Raw genomic sequence first — 19873 nt, forward strand, 5'->3', positions numbered from 1 at the left:
AGAGTCTTTATTATTCCAAACGGCAAGATTTTCATGTGAGTTTTATGGAAACTGTTTCGCAAAATTAAGTGCCCGCGAAATATAGACCAACAAGGAAGCATGCTATCAACCCATACTTTGTAATAGTACGGTGTGCAATTACCACTATGAAAAAAACGCTGGCCCCTCGCGAGAGCAGTAAGCCCATAGGCGTGTACATGTAAACGTATTATGAATGATTTATAGTTCCGTTACATATTGCTTGTAGTAGTTTAACGAAGGTATACTAGCAGTTCACGCACCGATTCTTCAGTCTATTTTAGTGGTTCGTATTTCAGTGTAAACTCACTATGAATACTGTGAATAGTGTAAGATAGTGTAGACAATATTTAGTTATTGCCCGTAGCTGGTTTTACGAAGGTATACCAGAAGTGCACAGATTCTTTTGATCTGACTCCTTCAGTGGTTCTTTGAAATTGACACACAAGTCGTCACAATCATTTAAAGCGTTTAGGAAATTTCGTTAACTTATTGCACTTGTAGCACATAGTATATATAATCTAGTTTTATTGATTTCATATTCTGGACTTCTCTTACAACAGTAGTGATAATATAACAACTCTAACATGGTTTTGCGGATAACTAATTCTTCTTTTTCGACCATTGGACTATTTACATGTAGTTTCTAGACCGTGACCACCAAGTGGAACGTGCTTTGCGATTAGAGAAAAGTGATTAACACAATTCCCGTGTCACTGATAAACTTTAATATCACATAACCTATATTTACATTAATCTCTATATTTTCATAAGATTGCAGGGTCTAGTATTACAAATTATGGGTCACCTAATTCGTGAAAACAAATTCAGTTCAGACTTGGACTCCTGTGAAACAAAAAAACAAGAATAAGCACACCATTTTTGTAGACAAATAGCAAATATAAGGTGGATTGTGTTACCTTCTGTGAGCGGACTTTACTGAAAACATTCCAAAACCTCAAAGTCTCGTCACCAGCACCAGTTACAATAGCCTCGCCGTCAGGAGATACAGCCTGTTGAGAAACATGTTCAACTCAGATTGCTACCTACTTTTGTATGAGATACAGCTGATAACCCCCCCCCCCCCCCCTGTGACCCTGCATTTTAAGTTTATTCACAGGTTGTAGGGTGGTGAGAGGTTTTGTTAGTTACATAGGTCACAATGACTATCCTATATAGCCCCACAATACTTTGTTATGACTTGCGACTTGTACTACCTGCACATGACCAACACCTTTTGAATAAGTAACTCCATGACTGCCACTCTTATTTTCCTACAGCCCTTAGTTCACTTGATGCTTTTTACCCTTTTTCAACCACTCACCAGATATAGCACTCTGAATGAATGTCCAGTTAGCTTGGCTACTTGAGTGAGAGATGGGTATTTCCAGACAAGAATCTGGTTTTGAGAATAGCCATGGGTGCTGACCTAGAATAAGAAAATAAGAAAGGCCTGAATATCATCTATAGATGTCAACAAAGCTTCACTTAATTAAAGATAAGAAAAGAGAGGATAGCCAGCTTACCAGTTCATTGGAATGCTTTGACCATGCTAAATTGCACACCTGAATTAAAAAAAAGAAAAAAAAATAAAGATTAGAGTCTGCAAAACACAATTACATAAGCTGCACAGGTAAGGTAGTTACTGTCAAAAAAGAAGATTCGAATGGATACATACTTGAGATCCTGTGTCAACACACTGAAGGGGTTGTCCAGTCAGGGTATTCCAGAACCTTATTCTTCTATCTGCTGTGCCACCCCCAGATGCTAACAGACCATGCTAGAAAAAATGGAATGCATTATGATATAAAGTTACTCAAAACTATGCCTTAGTGTCCATGGTAGCCCTAATCATAGTATAAGAGAAGGATTGGAGATAATTACAGTGCATAAACATGGTGCAATAGAGAAGACTCAATTATCCAAGGCTTGAGTATGAAATTAAAATGTGCAGACTGACCTGATGAGGAGACCACGATATGGCTTTGACTGCTGCTGTGTGTTCACTATACTGCTGGATTGGTGTTGAGCCGGACAGGTTCCAAACCAGCAGTTTGTTGTCATTGCCGCCAGATGCAAGATGCTGGTGGTCTGGAGACCATTTGAGACCACATACCTAGAGTGAACAAGACATCATCAATTCCAGGTATTCAGGTAACAGAGGTTCTCATACCACACAAACGTCAGTAAACAAAAGACCATCCATTCCAGGTATCCAGGCAACAAAGGTACTCATACCACAAAAAGGACAGTAGACAAGTCACCAATTCTACAGTAGGTTATCGCAGGTAACAGAGGTGCTCATATCACACAAACTTTAGGACAGTAGACAAGACAACTACCATTTCCAATACAAGATGCTCAGACCATAAACAGCCAACAAAATACAAGGTTGCCTACCCAGCTACTGTAGTAAACCAGATTCAAGGCATTCCAACATCAACAATGGTGGGATTGTCTGTTTATTATTTTGCCTACACAACTACATGTAGTCATCAAGCCAAAACAAAAATAAAGCATACTTGTTTGATCTAAAGGATTGTTTGAGGAGGGGTGGCAAGCATAATTTAGCACTATCAACACTTTACCTCTTGTCTGTGTCCAACAAGCCTTCTCTCAAGCTGTGTTGGCGAGCGGGTGTCTCTTTGTAGAATGAGTCTGTCTCTGCTTCCAGATGATAACATGTCACCATTCCATGCAAGTGCACCTACCCCACAAATGAAAACAACCACAAGTTAGCATTCCATGCAAGCGCACCTACCCCACAAACAATAACAATTACAAGTCAGCATTCCATGCAAGCGCACCTACCCCACAAACAATAACAACCACAAGTCAGCATTCCATGCAAGCGCACCTACCCCACAAACAAAAACAACCACAAGTCAGCATTCCATGCAAGTGCACCTACCCCACAAACAAAAACAACCACAAGTCAGCATTCCATGCAAGCGCACCTACCCCACAAACAATAACAACCACAAGTCAGCATTCCATGCAAGCGCACCTACCCCACAAACAATAACAACCACAAGTCAGCATTCAATGCAAGCGCACCTACCCCACAAACAATAACAACCACAAGTCAGCATTCCATGCAAGCGCACCTACCCCACAAACAAAAACAACCACAAGTCAGCATTCCATGCAAGTGCACCTACCCCACAAACAAAAACAACCACAAGTCAGCATTCCATGCAAGCGCACCCTACCCACAAACAATAACAACTACAAGTCAGCATTCCATGCAAGCGCACCTACCCCACAAACAATAACAACCACAAGTCAGCATTCCATGCAAGCGCACCTACCCCACAAACAAAAACAACCACAAGTCAGCATTCCATGCAAGTGCACCTACCCCACAAACAAAAACAACCACAAGTCAGCATTCCATGCAAGCGCACCTACCCCACAAACAATAACAACCACAAGTCAGCATTCCATGCAAGCGCACCTACCCCACAAACAATAACAACCACAAGTCAGCATTCCATGCAAGCGCACCTACCCCACAAACAATAACAACCACAAGTCAGCATTACATGCAAGTGCACCTACCCCACAAACAATAACAACCACAAGTCAGCATTCCATGCAAGTGCACTTACCCCACAAACAATAACAACCACAAGTCAGCATGAGAAAAGGGGGTAAGAGAATCATAAATTTGAAAAGATATGTTAGACATCTGAGTTGGCAGAGTTTGGGTCTCCAGTAAGTAATTTTGCTAACTGCTTCAGACAACTTACCAACTCTAGCAGAATGGCCATCCATGGTTAACAATTTCTTCTGAGCACTTGCATCCCATATTTGTACAAGTCCTTTGTAAGTCCCCACTGACACTAAGCCATTCTATGAATGAATCAGTAAGTACATTTAGCATCATTATAATCATCATCTGGGCCTGGTAATGTAAGATTGTCACTCTTACCCGTTCTGACCAGCTGACAGAAGTGACAGAGTCTCCATCAGACGACAAATCACACAACTTGGTGACCTGCATCACACACATGGAAAATTAGTCAAATTGACAGATCTAATGCAGTGTCCAAGACATTTTAATGGTTCCGAAAATGATTTCATAAAATATTATCTTAATCACTATTATTTCAGGTAGAGGTGGCAGATGTGGTCTACATGTTGAACACTCTTTACTAATTGCTACTAACAGAGATTCCATTCAGTACCCAGACACAACAAGATATGGGGAAACTTTTTGTAAGATTAGGCAAAATAGCATATTTTACTAACCTGACTTGTGCAGGCACTCCACAGATACACACATGTGCCCAAGCCAACACTCAGGATGTTTTGTGCTGACCAGTCCACAAGATTAAGGTAAAAGTCGTCCTGGAAAAATAAATACAACTCATGTCAACCTGTGTACCCAGTACAATATAGGACATTGAAAAAAATGCATTGATGCAAAATAGCTTAAGGATTTGTTATAAAACTTGCATACCTGCAGTTCAGGAGCATCCAAAACTTTAAAGGGTATTTTGGAGATTTTTCTAGTTGACTGAAATAACATATGTATAACACAAGTTACATGAATGATGCATTGAACATATACCAAAATATAACACTGAAAAAAAAACTGAATACTGAACTGGTAACATATAATAATAAAGTATTTAATAAGGTCTGTGACAAACCTTTCTAGGAGAGCGCAGAAGTCTTTGACTAAGGGGGTAAAAAAAAAAAAAAATTAAATTTCAAACAATGAAATTGAAAGTTAGGTTTCTATATAAAATTTTATTACATGACAATTCCCACCTTTTCTTGCTAACAGGTGATAAAGAATATGCTGATGATGACTCCTCCTTTTTGCTTCTTCTCACTTGGTACTAGAGAAAAATGCAGGAACTTGATGAGTTTTGGGCTTAAAGCAAATTGAATGTGTGAACTAGTTCATGAGAAAATACTGACCTGAAACACATTATGGACATAATTACTGTTACTTGATAAAACCTTCCTATCTTCTAGTTGACACTCCTGGAAACATGAGTTATCAAATTAAAAAATGAGACTGTAAGCAAAGCATGTTATAGCACTCACAGCTTACAGTAAGAGAATTTTTGTATAATGATATATAATTCTATTTTTATAAAATGCTTACTTTTAAATCCTCGATCCCAGCTCCTAATAATTCATTCTTGAGTAGACACTGATAAGCAAATCCCTCTGTGGGGAATAAAAAATAAAGACATGATAAAAAAGACTGGTATACTCAAAGCAAATAAATAAGTGCAGATATTGATATATTTACCTTTAGTTTCTGTGCCTGCTTCTCTGGTAATGCTACCACTATGTGTGCCTGGTTCATTATTTTCCTGGACATAGTTATAGTTGGATTTCCAAGCAGCCCCCAGTCGGCTTGGTATAAATCTGTCGAAAAAACTTAGGTTGGTAAAAAGATCTTTTTTCTATAAAAAACAAAAAACAAATAAAGTCTTTTCAATTATGTCCCTTTTACCCTAAGCTTGTAGTATTTTGTAATAAAAAATCTATTCAAATGGAACCATGCAAATTTTTAACCATTACTTTTTTTTAACGGTCATAGATTTGGCTGGTATCTGGTACTGGTAAAAGGCAACATAGATTCATACACTCCACTGTAATATTCTGTAATTCTTTAAAGAAGAATTACTAAATGTTCATTTTCTTAGCGCACCTATCACTGTATCGTTCCTTGCTTGGTGATGCGACAGGACTACAACTCAAAGGGGAGTTTAGGTGCCTGGAGGTTAAAGGCTGTGAACAGAAACAATATATTGATTTATGCCTCAGTACACTTTTAACAAATAAGACAACTTGATTGAATGGCATTGGAATTCTGGTCCCATATTAAATAATCGAATACATCCTTAGCTCTATAGCTAGCTATGAAAGATCAAAGACTATGATAAATCATTCCTGCACTGAAGGATTAAAGAACTTCACTTTTAGAAAAAAAAATCAAATACACACAATATCGACTGTAGTTCAAGAACAATAACTGTGTGAAAATAAGAAAAACAAATATACTAACTTAGTAGCCATTATTTTCCTAAGAATACGTTATTTTTACATGAAATATCTAATCCTTACCGAGCTAATAGGAGAGGCAGCAGGGCTTGTAGCTTTTTGTTGCATCAAAAGACGACGCTCGAAGCCTGGGTCCATATTGGTCCAGAAATGGTAGACTTCGTCTAACGTTCTAGCTTCGAAAAGTTTCTAGCTATAACACGGGTAAATGAAGGCCTAGAAAAACTTCTTCTTATAAATCCCTGTAATGGTTTAGTAATCGTCTCACGACAGAGTACTTGTAGGGACGGATGTGGCGTTCGAATTCAATAAACAGTGTTTTGATTTCCAAGGAACATTCAACAACAATAACATGCCAAGCGAAACAGTTCTAGTCCATAATAGTCCACAAAAGCTAGTTCCCGTAGCTTGTACCAGTACGAAGAAAAGGGAAATTCGCTGATGAATTAACAAAGGACCGATGAAACAGCTGTGTTCCCCGGCGAAGAAAAAAAATCTTGGGAAAAGCTTATTGAGTGAGCATAAAACGCAAGTCCAAGAGCTTAAACAGGAACCAGATATTTGGCACAATCGACCAGCAACAAATCACTCCTTGAATATCTCCAACTCCACCAGGTGGCGTATGAATAGGTTGTTCTCCAGCAGCAATAGGGTAAAGTGTGATTTTATGATCGATTCCACGTGAGAATTTTCTTGTTTGTAAAAACCGTTTGTTGAAAACGGTTCAGACGCTTTTTAATCCGGGACTTTCGCAAGACAAAAGAACCGCGGAAGGCTGGGACTCAAACTAGTTACCAGACTACACGCGTCCAGGAAACCCAAAATGGCGGACGACAAAGATTTTTACGCGAAGTATTTATTCGTTCTTCGCTCGTTAAAAAGAACTTGAGAGTATGTGACAAAGTTTGGTAAAAGGAAAGCCAAGATGTTCATAAAACCTTTCAGAGTGAAGACGAGTACGGCCATCCGTGGTTCAGACAGGTAAATGTAAATGTTTGCGTTGCGGTCGAAAACTGAAAAAAAATGAACGATTCATCTGAACCATTTATTTTACTAGATTTGGCTAAATTGTAGAATTCAACCCCGCATCCAAACTTATTTGCCTTTCCATTGTATTTATTGCGCCGTTCTATAGAAATCAATGTACAAAGTCCAATTGGAGTTGGATTATGCACTTGTAGAGGCGTAAGGCCTTTCTTTTCATATTCGATTTCATTCGATTTAGGAGGAAGCTTCGCTCAGAAATTGGCCGCTGCTTCCCGGCACTGCCAGCAGAGCTACTGTCCGAGATAGTGCCAAATAAGGAAGATATGACGGTGTCACGTATCGTCACGCATTCCGAAGAGAGCGTAACAGTCTATAGTCTGAGTGGAGAACCAATTTTCTTTGAAATTGAGAAAAGGGTTATCCCTACAGGTGACATACACTTAACCAAAAACCTATGGGAAAACCAACAATAGTCCAAGGGCAGATTCTTGATTGAAAAGGAGGGGGAAGGTCTGGACATGAGTTTTAGACTTTTTTGGTTATATTATACAGAGTAAAGACTGGGTTAACCCATGCAGTACTGGAACTAATCTTAATTTTTCAGCACTGTTATCAGGATCTAGTCAATAGGAAAGGGAATGCAAGAAATGGAAGGGAGGCTGGGGGTATCGGCTTACACTTGTCATATAATAAATTTGATGGTTGGACCCAATAAGCCTCTTTCCAACGTTTTTATTCTCATTGGGGTGGGGAGGGGGATTGGACAGCCTAAACCATTAATTGGATCACTGTGGATTGTGTTTATCACTTATTATCACTATTATATTTGGATGTTATTCTGTTTTTCTATCCCTTTGCTGATTACTGATTATCAGGATAACACACCATGCAGCCTATAAAAGTAGGTAACTGATCAGTAAAAAGAATGACAAGGTCTTTTTTCTTTTAGTGTACACCCTCTGGAAGTACCCGGAGATGCTTCCAAGATTTTCTACATGGCCTCCTGTGTTTGATAAATTAAGGGGCGGAGCAGGTAATGTAGTTCTTTTGTTGTTTTTATTGAGGATGTGTAAACCAGCAATGTGGAATTGACGCTTCCCTTTATACTAGGACCATAATACTATGAAAGCAAAGTGTATTGACAGAAAAGGGATAGGGGAAAGTCAAGTGCACCAACTACATATTACTTATGACATTGATCAAAAGTTATGTCTATTAACAAATATAGTTTAGCTAGATATATGGATGTTGGGTATGTGTTGACTATTTGTAAGACTATTCACAGCATTAAATTCAGGAGCCGAAAAATTAGTGGCAAATAGGTAATTCCTATTAGAGTCTGGAATATTCTTCCTGTGCTCTTGTTGAGTTCCAAATTATGACCAGCCCTTGTCTGTATCCTTCATAGATCTCATGCTGCCTGGAGTCATTCTTCCTCCTGGAGGAATCAGCAGCATTGAAAGATTTGAAAAAGATACGCTTTGGTGCATAACACTAAGAGGAAACAGGTGATAAGATTTATATTAATGACATATTCAGTACTGGAAACAGGGAAGGTGATACTGCCCTCCTTTTTGGACTGAAGTTATATCAGAAATTTGTGGAAGGTAGATTCTACTAAATATAACTCCAGCCATGTTATTTTTAAAGTATTAATATTTGACTTTCAGGCCCGTACCCAGGATGTGAAATCCAAAAAAGGGGACCTTATTTTTCCGGGGGGTGGGAGGGGGGCATGGGGGGTGCTCTGTTAAAATCTTACCAACCCCCCAAAAAACAAAAAGTTTTTTTTAATGTCTTTGCAGTATTTCCACGGGACGTTTATTGTCAGATTTGGTTACAAGAAAGTCTGACTTTTGATGACATATCTGAGTGACCTAGCTTATGCTTTATAGTTTTGTCTATAAATAGCATGTCTATTGACAACGAAAAGTTGACTTACGGCTGTTGTGGGGGCCGCAATCCCCCCCCCCCCCCCTGGGTATGGGCCTGACTCTTTTGGGATGGTCCCCTTTCTTCAAGAAACCCTGGACCCTCTATAGGTAGAACCTTTTCGGGTAGGATATTCCCAAGCCCTCTAGGCTGGACCCTAAGAAGTGAGCAGTTCAGGCCTCAAGTTGTGTGAAAATGAACTCAGTTTCCTTATTTTTGTCATCTTTCCTTATTATTGTCATCTTTCCTTATTTTTGTCATCTTTCCTTATTATTGTTATCAAGGGCACCTGTTGCTGTTGGTGTCACGACAGTGTCCAGGAAGGATATGTTTGAAGATGGCATGAGAGGAAAAGGAGTAAAAGTAATGCATGTTTACACAGATTGCTTATGGTAAGGCAATATTATTTGATCAAGTATTTACTTTGCAGTATTGTATGTAGTATTCTTCCCAAAATGTCAAGTTTAATACAGTATAAGAAGGAATGGTAATCATTGTTTCAAGGTTATCAGAGTACTATACATTGCTTGTGATTATTTATGTCTGAAAAATTGTAAACAGTAGCTGAAAAGAGGTGATGCATAGACTGCTGATAGTATATGGGATAAATAGATAGCTTTATTAATGTGAACTGCGGAGCTAGTAGGATGAATTATGTTTACAAGATATAAAGATATCATAAAAATATATAGATATCATAGATAAAAACTATGATAATAAATATATTAAATATAAAAGGTTCTATAGTAAAAATAAGTTCAAATATCTAGGTTTTAAAACTATTGACATGTTGGCATTGTGCATTAAAAGGGTGTTTTTGCCCTATTTGTCTTGAAGGTTACATTGTAAGTCCTAGCTTTCCTAAGTGCATACATGCTTTCAAATTTAGTTAGTAAAAAGTGGTATAGGGGATGCCCTGCATCATTAGAAATGTCATCGAACAGGGACTTACAGAGCCTTTGGTGGTCATCTGTTAGGGCAGCCTGCAAAAGCGCATCTTCGTAACCCACATATGGAAATATTATAGACATGGCACATTTTTTAACATGCTTGAGATCGTTTACCAGGTATGCCAGCAATGATGCGTGAAAAACGGGAATAGCATAGTCACATACTGATCTAATGCAGCTACCATAGAAGGCTATTAGATTGCTCTTGGAGACGTGCGCACGCTTGAGTTGGAGTAGAGAGAAATGATGCTTTGACGCTTTTTTGATAACCTCGCCAACATGGGCATTCCTTGTTAGGTTGCTGCTGATTGTAACACCTAGTAATTTAGTGCTTTCCACCACCTGATGCTGATATGAGCATTTTCCTTCAGGTATCCTGGTAGCATTCCCGGAAATTAAATTACAAGAAATTTGATATTTGTTTTATGAAAGGGCTTTAGGGAGTAAAGAGCAAATACCACAAGTGAATGAGCCTGAACCAGATAATCTTGATGATGATGATGACGATGACAGTTACAATAGATTTGCAGAGGTGGACAGTCCAGGTAAACAAACAGATGATACAGAAAATTTCTACTTATAATTAGCTACAGGATTTATTTGAGGATAGCATTTATTCACAAACCACTTGTTGTTGTTAAATCACAATTATGTAGGAAGTGTTTTAACAAAGTCAGGATATTTTTAAAATGTGGTTCTAAGCTGATTCAGGAAATGATCATAGTCCAAATCTGTCCCAAATTTTCAGCAAACCTCACAGGCAAATTCACTCTACTGGTTTTTTGACATAATGAACAGTAGCTACTGTGCACTAATGAAGATGCTAGAAATATGATCTCTACTACTGAAGATTTAAAATTTCGCCTGTTGAAATTGAAGTCTTTTTTATCTCATTTAACATCATATCATTTTGTTATGTTAACACTGCACTGTAAGATGGGTAATCTATTTATGGGCAACATCTTGATAGATTTGAATTTTATTGGAATATTTTTAGTACAATATACAATATGTATCTATTCAACATTTGAATGAATTTGTACAGCATACAAATTTAGGTTAAGAAGTGTAAGGTATGCTGTGTTGATTTTGAAGAATGGCTTTTCTTTTCAGCTGATGAACAATCTCCTGCTGAGGAAAAGACCCCAATATCAGAAGCAACAGATCAGATAAATAATTTGGACTTATCAGAAGACCAGAAGGAAGATGCTACGCTTTCATCTGAAGTCCCTGCAGACAGTGTTCTTGAAGGTAAGCAAGAGGGCTGCAGACTAAGAGGACTAGATGGGAGAAGAGTTCTAGAAATAGCTCAATCTATACTAATTGTGTATTTTTGTTTGGAGTCATCGTCAACCATTTTCTCTTCGCTTTTACATAATTTTACATAATTATATATTTTTCATGGTTATTTTTGTGAAGTTCCGCATATATTGTTACCCCTATTTCTCTAGAGAAAAAGGCCTACAGAGTGGACCAAGAGCAGAAACCTAACTCTAGTGCAGAAGGCAATGAGCAGGAAGATGACATGGCCAGATCACCCCAAGGTAAATCTGTCCCCAACCCCACTATTCCAACAATGTAAAGATGTCTCCCCCCCCCCCCCCCCCCCCAAAGATAAACAAGATTAACCTGTCTCTTCCCTTTTGGTAAAGCTGTTTTTCCCCTCCCCAAGGTAAACCTGCCCCCCCCCCCCCCTTACACTAAAGCTGTCTTGCCACCTCCACATTCAGGTAAAACTGTTAAGCCACCTCCAACCCCAAGTAAAGTTTTCTTGCCCCAATCCTTCCCACAAAGCTAAATCTGTCCTGCCCCAAACTATTAAATTTCATGAGTGAATCACTGTCTTTGACACAACATATTTTTTATTGCAGAGATAATGGACAGTCGTCTTGAGTACTGTTTCTTCTGTGCACTTTTGCGAATTAGACCTGACCGTGACCTGCCACTCCTGACAAGTACCTTTTTCAGGAACCACATGCTCCCCTTCTGGTAACAAAAAAACTTATTTCACATACTTCCCTATTGGTAAAAACATGAACACCAAAGCAATAGATTTGCAGTTATGAGTTCAAGTGTGCTGTATCTACTTTGTAGCCCCGAAGGTGAAACAGTGGATCTTAAAAAGTCATCATTTAAAAAGGTATGATGGGGACCATCATTCTCCTTACCATCAAATGTAGCCTATATACAGTATTATGTAAGTGTAGTGTTAAGTTTTGTTTTTATTATGGTCATTCATGTATGTTCTGTTATGAGTTTCAGCTTTCAAAGCTCCTAAATGTGATGCAGGATCGCGGGCTCATCAAAGTGCAAGAGGTGTCAAAGGGCGTGGATCACGTTGTGGACGTATTTCTAGATAATGATTCGTAAGTAGATTGTTAACGTATTAGGACTGTAAACTTTTAAGTGTGTTTAAAATGTGTTTATTGTGGCAGTTGGGGAGATTAGCATTTTTATGGATTGAAGAACGATATATGTGAGGTCTATGGGTGCTTATGATTTTGTTAAGTGAATATTATAACTTTGTGTATTGAAATTCAACTTATAAGCTAATGGTGCCATTGGTGGTCTTGTACATAAACGTGTGAGGACATTTTTTGCGTTCTCTTTTTGCTTTACGAAGGGTGGATGCTTTACGAAGGGAAAAAAATGAGAGGCGTGGATCTTTGATTTTTATTTTTCATTAGATCATAAGATATGACTTTATTATTTGTACACAGAGTTCGAGAGTTCAAGTCTTCAATAACGGCCATGCCTCCAAAGCCAGAAAGCAACAAACCAGCAGATACTGAAACCCAAACGGTATACCTCACTCCCTTTATCGTACTGCTTGAACATATAGATGTGTATGCTTGATAAAAGGCTAGTTTGAAAGCCTTACAGTAAGACGTCTTACAGTACGACGCAAGCTACTGTGACCATCTTTGTAGATTTGTGAAGAAATCTAGTAAGGATGTGACGAATCTCGCTATCTGATCAGCGTCACTGCCCAATCAGCGGGCAAAAGAAATGCTTCAGTTCACATTAGAACACATTGAATCCTCTTCCATTTGAATCCTTCTACTTATCAAGTTTGTGTCAATAATAACAGTTAATATCACGTGCTAATTAGCTAAATTTATTTACGTTTTCTCTTGGTGGCCACGGCCGCGCTATAATATTGTACTAGCGTTTGTGCTGTTGTTTTTCAGGGTCCAACCATAGAGGAGATGTTTGCCGTCTCTGCTGCACTCGTTCCAATTTTCTCAGGATTCGGTTATTCGTAAGTTGACACTTATTTTAAAGAAAAAAAACAGCGGCCGTAGTAGGAAATACGTTTTTCTGAGTCTATATGAAAAGTCCAACTTAAAATAATTTCGATGTATAGTTTGATTATCATAAACAATACATAAAGTATATTTAGGGCAAAGCTGATGGGGAATTCGATAAATATTTTTGGATTTTGCACCAGCATCCCCGCCCTAGATATGGAGAGTGGTATATTGGGCGATGGGTAAGGGGTTTCAGGGCCGGGGGATGATTCTTTGTATCTGAGATTTCCCTATCTTTCCTCGCAGCAAAGGGTCCGTTCTGAGTATGAAACAAATACGACAAGTCATGACTGACTACGTCAGGAAAAACGAGTTGGTAGCTGAACAAGACAAGAGGTTGGTATTCAGAATTGCCAGTTTGGTATCTTATATATTATTCAGCTGTTATGTTAGTTACAGTACGTAGCTGTTATTTGCACATCGTTATTATTATTTTTTTCTTGTTTGATGGTTATCCAAAAATTACATTTTTAAATCTCCACTGAACGCTAGTCTGTCAAACTAAAGTTTTCTGTAGTCAAAAATGAGTCTTATAGTTGATATCCTTTCTATGCCTTCTACTTAGCCACGTTGTATTCGTGCTGTCTTAATTAAACATTCCAGCTGCAAGGAGGGTGATAATCTCCCTAAATTAATTTTTATTTAACTGTTTATCGTTGTTGTTTTAGGGTAGTAATGTTGGATCCAGTTCTTACTTTAGCACTTATCAATAAAAACGAAGAGATGGAACAGTTGAGTTGGGATGCTCTCTTTAGCAGGTAAAGATTGTTACAATACGCGATTGACATGAATTAGCAATAATCAACCTATGTTAGAATTGGTGTCAGGAGTGGTATCTCGTCCATTCTTTTAGTTTGACCAAGACTTCTCATCGCCTTCTAACAAACTGCATTCAAGTTGATTTGCGCTAGAGCAGAACCTCCAAGTTATCGTCTGTCACTTTCTTTTGACATGACTTGATCATTTAATAGTGGAGTTATTGTGCTGTATTAGGTATATTTCTTCCTCTTTACAGGGTTGCTAATAAAATGAACAGCTGTTACAAAGTTACGCTTCCTGGTCAAGACCCTATTATCAAGTAAGTTATTGCTTAATGTTGATATATACTTCATGTTTATTTTTTTAAGAGCAAACTGCTCGTTATCCTTGCTCCTTGCCTCGTTCACTGAATTTTTGCTACTAGTGTAGCAAACAGCGAGGCCCACGACCCGTGAAGTCTAATGATTATGGATTCTTTATGTTTATGTGCCTATTAGGAGCCAGGTTTGAGAATTAACAATCTAGTTTGTTTAACTCCATGTTGTGTTATATAATTTATTTTTTCTCTGGAAGGAGATTTCATACATTGCGTTATATTTGTGACAGAAAAGGGAAGATTGATCCTCTCGAGATCAAAATTGAACAGCGTATGGGGAACAAAAAGGTAAAAATCATTATCCTTGAAATCATTATCACCACCATTGTCATCATCTTTATTATCACTATCATCATCTCTATCGACACTAATACCATTTTACCTTGGCATTTATGCCTGTGATATTAATGTGCGAAATTCACAGGTGACACTCGTACGGAATCTGGACGCGTACGGGATTGATCCTCAGGAGTTTGCGCACAACATCCAGTTAAAGGCAGCGTGCAGTACCGCAGGTTTGTACGCATTCAGAATTTATTCCATGGCGACGTTGAGTCTAATGGTCAACTGTTGTTCATTGGTGATTTCAATCTCCACATGGATGATGCTAATGACAGATATGCTAGAAAGTTTTCCAACATATTAGATGCATTTAACCTAAAGCAGCACGTCAAAGGCATAACGCATAAAGATGGCCACACCCTAGACCTTGTAATAACTAGGTCTGATGATGACACCATCAAAGAGATTTTTGTCCGGAACCCGATGATTTCTGACCACCATGCCATACACTGTGAACTTGACCTTTGCAAACCACAGTTTGCGAAGAAAGTCGTGAATTTCAGAAAGCTTCGATCGGTTGACATAGACCAACTTTCTGAAGACCTTCTCAACTCTTTCAAAACCTTTTTCAAAACCAACAAGTGAATATTAATAACCTGGTTATAAAGTATGACAACACCCTTGAGGCACTGTGAGACAAGCATGTTCCACTAAAGGCGAAACTTGTTACCATTCGCCTAAAAGCTGCCTGGTATACACCCGAGGTCTCTGAGGAAAAGAGAAAGAGACGGCGCTTAGAGAGGAAATGGGTTTCCACTGGTCTTTCAACTGACCGTGCTAATTATGCTTACCAGTGTGGGGTAGTCTATAATCTTATTGATTCACTAAAGACCTCATACTACACATCGATCATACAGGAGCATTCTTTGGATCAAAAGGTTCTTTTCAAAACCATTAACAAACTTCTTGAGAAGAAGTCAGTTCAATATTACCCAGTTGCATCCTCTAGTGAGGTGTTGCCAACAACTTTGCTGATTTCTTTAATGAAAAAATATCTAAAATCCATCTAGATCTAATGGAACAGAAAACCATGGTTGGCCCCAACCCTTATTGTGACCATACGTGTACAGTGGAAATGAGTGAATTTGATGTAATTTCAGAAGATGATGTTAAGATCTAAGCTCACAAGCCTATATCGAAGTCTTGTAATCTTGATCCTTTGCCGACCTCCCTCTTAAAGGGATGCTTTAGTACACTCCTTCCTATAATAAACAGGATTGTTAATGCCTCGCTTTCATCAGGTGTAATGCCTGACCCAATGAAAGTTGCTGAACTTCACCCTTCATTGAAAAAGCACAATGCCAATCACCTACTTTACCCTAACTTTCGTCCAGTCTCTAACCTACCGATGGTTTCTAAGGTGATCGAAAAAGCTGTTGCTGAACAATTGACAAAGCATATAGTTAGCAATAATTTGGATGTTTCCCTCCAATCTTCTTATAAGAAATTCCATTCCACGGAGACAGCTCTTATTAAGGTGCAGAATGACATCTTATGTGCCATTGATGGTGGAAACTCGGTATTGATGCTACTGCTTGACCTGTCGGCGGCATTTGATGCCGTTGATCATTCCATTCTTCTTTCACGTCTCTCATTGAGTTATGGCCTGACTGGCAATGTTCTCGCTTGGTTCCGCTCATACCTTACATCTCGCAAACTGTATGTACGGGTTGAGGACTGCAAGTCATCTTTGCGTAGCCTGGAACGAGGTGTTCCTCAGAGCTCTGTCCTAGGCCCGCTACTCTATCTTGCCTATACTTCGCCCATTGCTCAGACCATAGCACGACATGGCATTCTATACCACCTTTATTTGGATGATTCACAACTTTACGTTTCTTTTCGAGGTAATTCACAAGATGAACTTTTGATGGCTAAAACTAAATCATGATAAATCAGAACTTATTCTTTTTTCCTCCAAGTTCTGTCCTGTCCCAAGTCTTGAACATGTAAAGGTGGTTGATGAAATCATCAAACCTGCCTCCGCTGCATGTCATCTGGGAGTAATTTTTGATAAGTATCTTTCTTTTGAAGATCATCTCAAAACGGCATGTAAATCTGCAAGATTCCACCTCAGAAATATTGGCAAAATTAGGAAGTACCTTGACAATAATTCCACAGAAATACTTATACATGCCTTTATCAGCTCAAAACTAGACTATTGCAATTCCCTCCTTTATGGATTACCTGACTACCAAATTAATAAATTACAACTTATTCAAAACACAGCTGCTCGCATTATCAGCTTAACAAAAAAGACTGAGCATGTAACACCTATCCTGCAAGATCTCCACTGGTTACCAGTAAAGTACCGGATAATTTTTAAAGTTTTACTGACCGTTTTTAATTCTCTCAATGAAATGGCTCCACTATATATTAAAGATCTATGCAAGTATAAAACTCATTCCCGATCACTGCGGTTTGCTTCTCAACAATACCTTCAGGTCAAACGGGGCAATTTGAAGACCTATGGTGACCGCGCCTTTTCGATTGCGGCTCCTAAACTATGAAATGAGTTGCCATTTCATTTAAGGACAATACAAAATCTTAATACTTTCAAGCAATGCCTTAAGACTCACCTTTTTTAAAGAACATTTAATTTATAATTAGTTTAAAATTCATTTTTTTAATATCACTGTTAATTATACATTACATACATATATATAATTTTTTTAATTATAATATCGATTTTTATAAATGTAACATTTCCTATTAGACACAATGTATTGTTAGGGTGATTTTTAATTTTTAATTGTGTAATGTTTATTTAATTGATATATAATTGTAAAGTGCCTAGGGCAATTATTGATGAGGCGCTATATAAATGCTGATATTAATATTATTATTATTATTATTATTATTATTATTATTATTATTATTATTATTATTATTATTATTATTATTATTATTATTATTATTCATGGGTAGACATTTGGGCTCAAATTTGAGCTATGTTGATGATAGATTCCATTTAGAAGTTCTCTTTTCTGAAAATATATATGCGAAAAATATGTTGTTTTTTTTGTATTTTTTTTCGTTCACAGTCAGTCAACTTCCCGGGAAGCACCGCGCTCCCGGTATGCAAGTGATGGTTCAGGGTAATCAGGTCCATCTGGTTGCCATGGCAATATTAGGTAAGGGTCCATGGTTTGCAGAAACAAGGGTCGTGCATTGCGAGCGTGAATTACATTTCCACGCGCGCTATCGTGGCCACCTTGACAGTCATGTGAAGTAAACCAATTGAACCAATGAGGAAGCGAGAAACGTGATGATTGACAATCGGCTGATTCACGGTCTTTTCTCGTTGCAGAGGACTACAATGTTCCGCGAAAGTTCGTGACTGGCCTGGAGCTATTAAAAAGTGGAAAGAAAAAGAAATGAATAAATAATAATAATAGTAATACAAAGTTTATTAGTATCTTTCCTAACTGTTTCTGTGTCTTGACATAGGCCGTATATTGTCTCCCACCTTCATTTTTATCGCCAAACCCATTGGTGCCTCATGTTCATAACAATGATAGGATTCTTGAGCGTGTGATAGTTTGGTCATTGAGTTGTTATACGTGGGATCATCAGCAATTGCAGGTTCATTCAATGGTTGAATACGTTGGACGTGGACGGTGGATCGTTAAGCTGTTAGATTATCAAAAAGCTAAATGAGAGATCATGAGGAACTACATGCTGGATCATTGAAAGTTTGGACCATATTGAATGGTTGAAGGATCAATGAGACTTTGAAGTTTAGATCGTTTAGCAGTAAGAGGATTAAAAAGCGGGTCAAATGATCATTGAGACTTTAGATCGTTTAGTATTTAGAGGATCATATTACGGGTTTTAGGATCAAGGCTACTGAGGCTGAACTTGTGGGTCGACCATTTACTTTTGAGGGGAGGGGGATTAAGCAGAATTTTCTTTCACAGTAACTGGCTTGCAGGATATTGTTTCGTCCTATTACTGTTTTTTTTTTCTTTGAATCCATAGCCTGCGTCACTCGCAGCCAGAAATAATCTGCACTATTAATAATACAGATTATTTCTGATTGAATTGCAGGTTATAAATCCAACAATGCATAAATTTTGTAGTCCTGAAGGGATGCATGTTTTTTTTTTCCTGAAAAGCCCACCCTTCCCCCTCGAAAGATGAATGGTCTCCCCGTTGCGAGAGTGACTCGACAGGGTAGCAGACGGCGAAACTCGGTCATGATCCGTAGTTTACTGGTTTATAATAGTTAAAACACTTTTGTGCCGGGATCTCCCTTTTTTCTCTTATTGCCGCCATGGCCATGTTCATATTTGGCTGCAGTCTGCATTATTTCACTATGTTCATCCGCGTAAGTTTTCCTACAAAAAGACCGCCCGAAAAAGAAAGCTGTTCGTCATGATAACGCAAACCCGACCTGAATGCGCAGTCTACTGCTTCTCTTAATATCCCTGCGCTCCAAAGTTATTCAGCTCTGTCCCGAAGAATTGTCTGCTTAACCCGGTACCATTTGCAAGTTAGAAGGTAAGAGCGCGGATAACACGTCACTACTGTAAACTGCATGGAACCTCGATTTAACGATATTCTCGATATAATGATCAACACCTCTGGTCCCGGGAACGTGACAGTAAAATGCATGGTGAAAATCTCGATATTCGGTATAACGATTTTTTCGATAACGATAAGAATTTCGTGTTCCAGGGTAAAAAATCTCGACATAATTATGTACACGCAATCAAAGCAAAAATGTATAACAGTTTGTTCATTTGCATTTTACAATCTAACCACACAATAATAACGCGCCTCCTTTTCTTCGTTATTTTGGATACGCCATTTTAACTTTTCTTTTTTGCGATGGAGGGTGATGCATTTATCCGAACAGGTGTAAACGAAAACAGAAAGACCACTGATAAACCACTGAAACTGGACCATTATATATTCGTCACGTACTTTTTGACACAAATGTTACGTTTCAAAGTAGATCATGCTATTTTGTGATTTTATTATGATCTATTCGCACTGCAATTTAATAACAACATTACAATTGTTCTATTGACTTTTTCGAATTTAAATTTTTCTTCAGCCCCCTCCACCCTCCCCTGTGTACGCGTCTGTTCGAAATGAGTGATTTCATCCTAAAGTATTGCCTGATTTTATAGTACATTTCTGTATTCCCCGTCATGTTGGAAACC

General features: G+C 38.3%; 2 protein-coding genes across 4 annotated transcripts; one reads left to right on the forward strand and one right to left on the reverse strand.

The window, feature by feature from the left end:
• Positions 1-529: 529 nt before the first annotated feature.
• On the reverse strand, positions 530-6795 carry LOC5517109 (fizzy-related protein homolog). Its single transcript, XM_048729746.1, has 18 exons — positions 6112-6795; positions 5696-5775; positions 5291-5409; positions 5141-5205; positions 4951-5016; positions 4798-4868; positions 4677-4704; positions 4484-4540; positions 4273-4371; positions 3953-4018; positions 3771-3873; positions 2607-2725; positions 1979-2134; positions 1697-1798; positions 1545-1583; positions 1343-1447; positions 939-1031; positions 530-864 (listed from the first exon to the last, which is right to left on the reverse strand). Exons 1-18 carry the CDS (start codon positions 6184-6186, stop codon positions 823-825), a joined length of 1485 nt encoding a protein of 494 aa, XP_048585703.1. The 5' UTR covers positions 6187-6795; the 3' UTR covers positions 530-822.
• Positions 6796-6832: 37 nt separating this feature from the next.
• LOC5517171 (eukaryotic translation initiation factor 2D) lies at positions 6833-18109 on the forward strand. Of its 3 annotated transcripts, none has more exons than XM_001637091.3 (20): positions 6833-7029; positions 7274-7464; positions 7985-8068; positions 8444-8543; positions 9252-9359; positions 10350-10462; positions 11031-11168; positions 11369-11461; positions 11789-11906; positions 12012-12057; positions 12174-12283; positions 12638-12719; positions 13109-13179; positions 13475-13564; positions 13897-13986; positions 14244-14306; positions 14594-14651; positions 14788-14878; positions 17747-17836; positions 18013-18109. In XM_001637091.3, exons 1-20 carry the CDS (start codon positions 6974-6976, stop codon positions 18081-18083), a joined length of 1863 nt encoding a protein of 620 aa, XP_001637141.3. In that variant the 5' UTR covers positions 6833-6973; the 3' UTR covers positions 18084-18109. The 3 variants fall into 3 exon arrangements, with proteins under 3 accessions (XP_001637141.3, XP_032243018.2, XP_032243019.2); XM_032387127.2 differs by having other exon boundaries at positions 12180-12283; XM_032387128.2 differs by lacking the exon at positions 7274-7464 and having other exon boundaries at positions 6840-7029.
• Positions 18110-19873: the final 1764 nt, after the last annotated feature.

Source organism: Nematostella vectensis, chromosome 1, assembly GCF_932526225.1.
Source record: "Nematostella vectensis chromosome 1, jaNemVect1.1, whole genome shotgun sequence".
NCBI classification, from domain to species: domain Eukaryota; kingdom Metazoa; phylum Cnidaria; class Anthozoa; order Actiniaria; family Edwardsiidae; genus Nematostella; species Nematostella vectensis.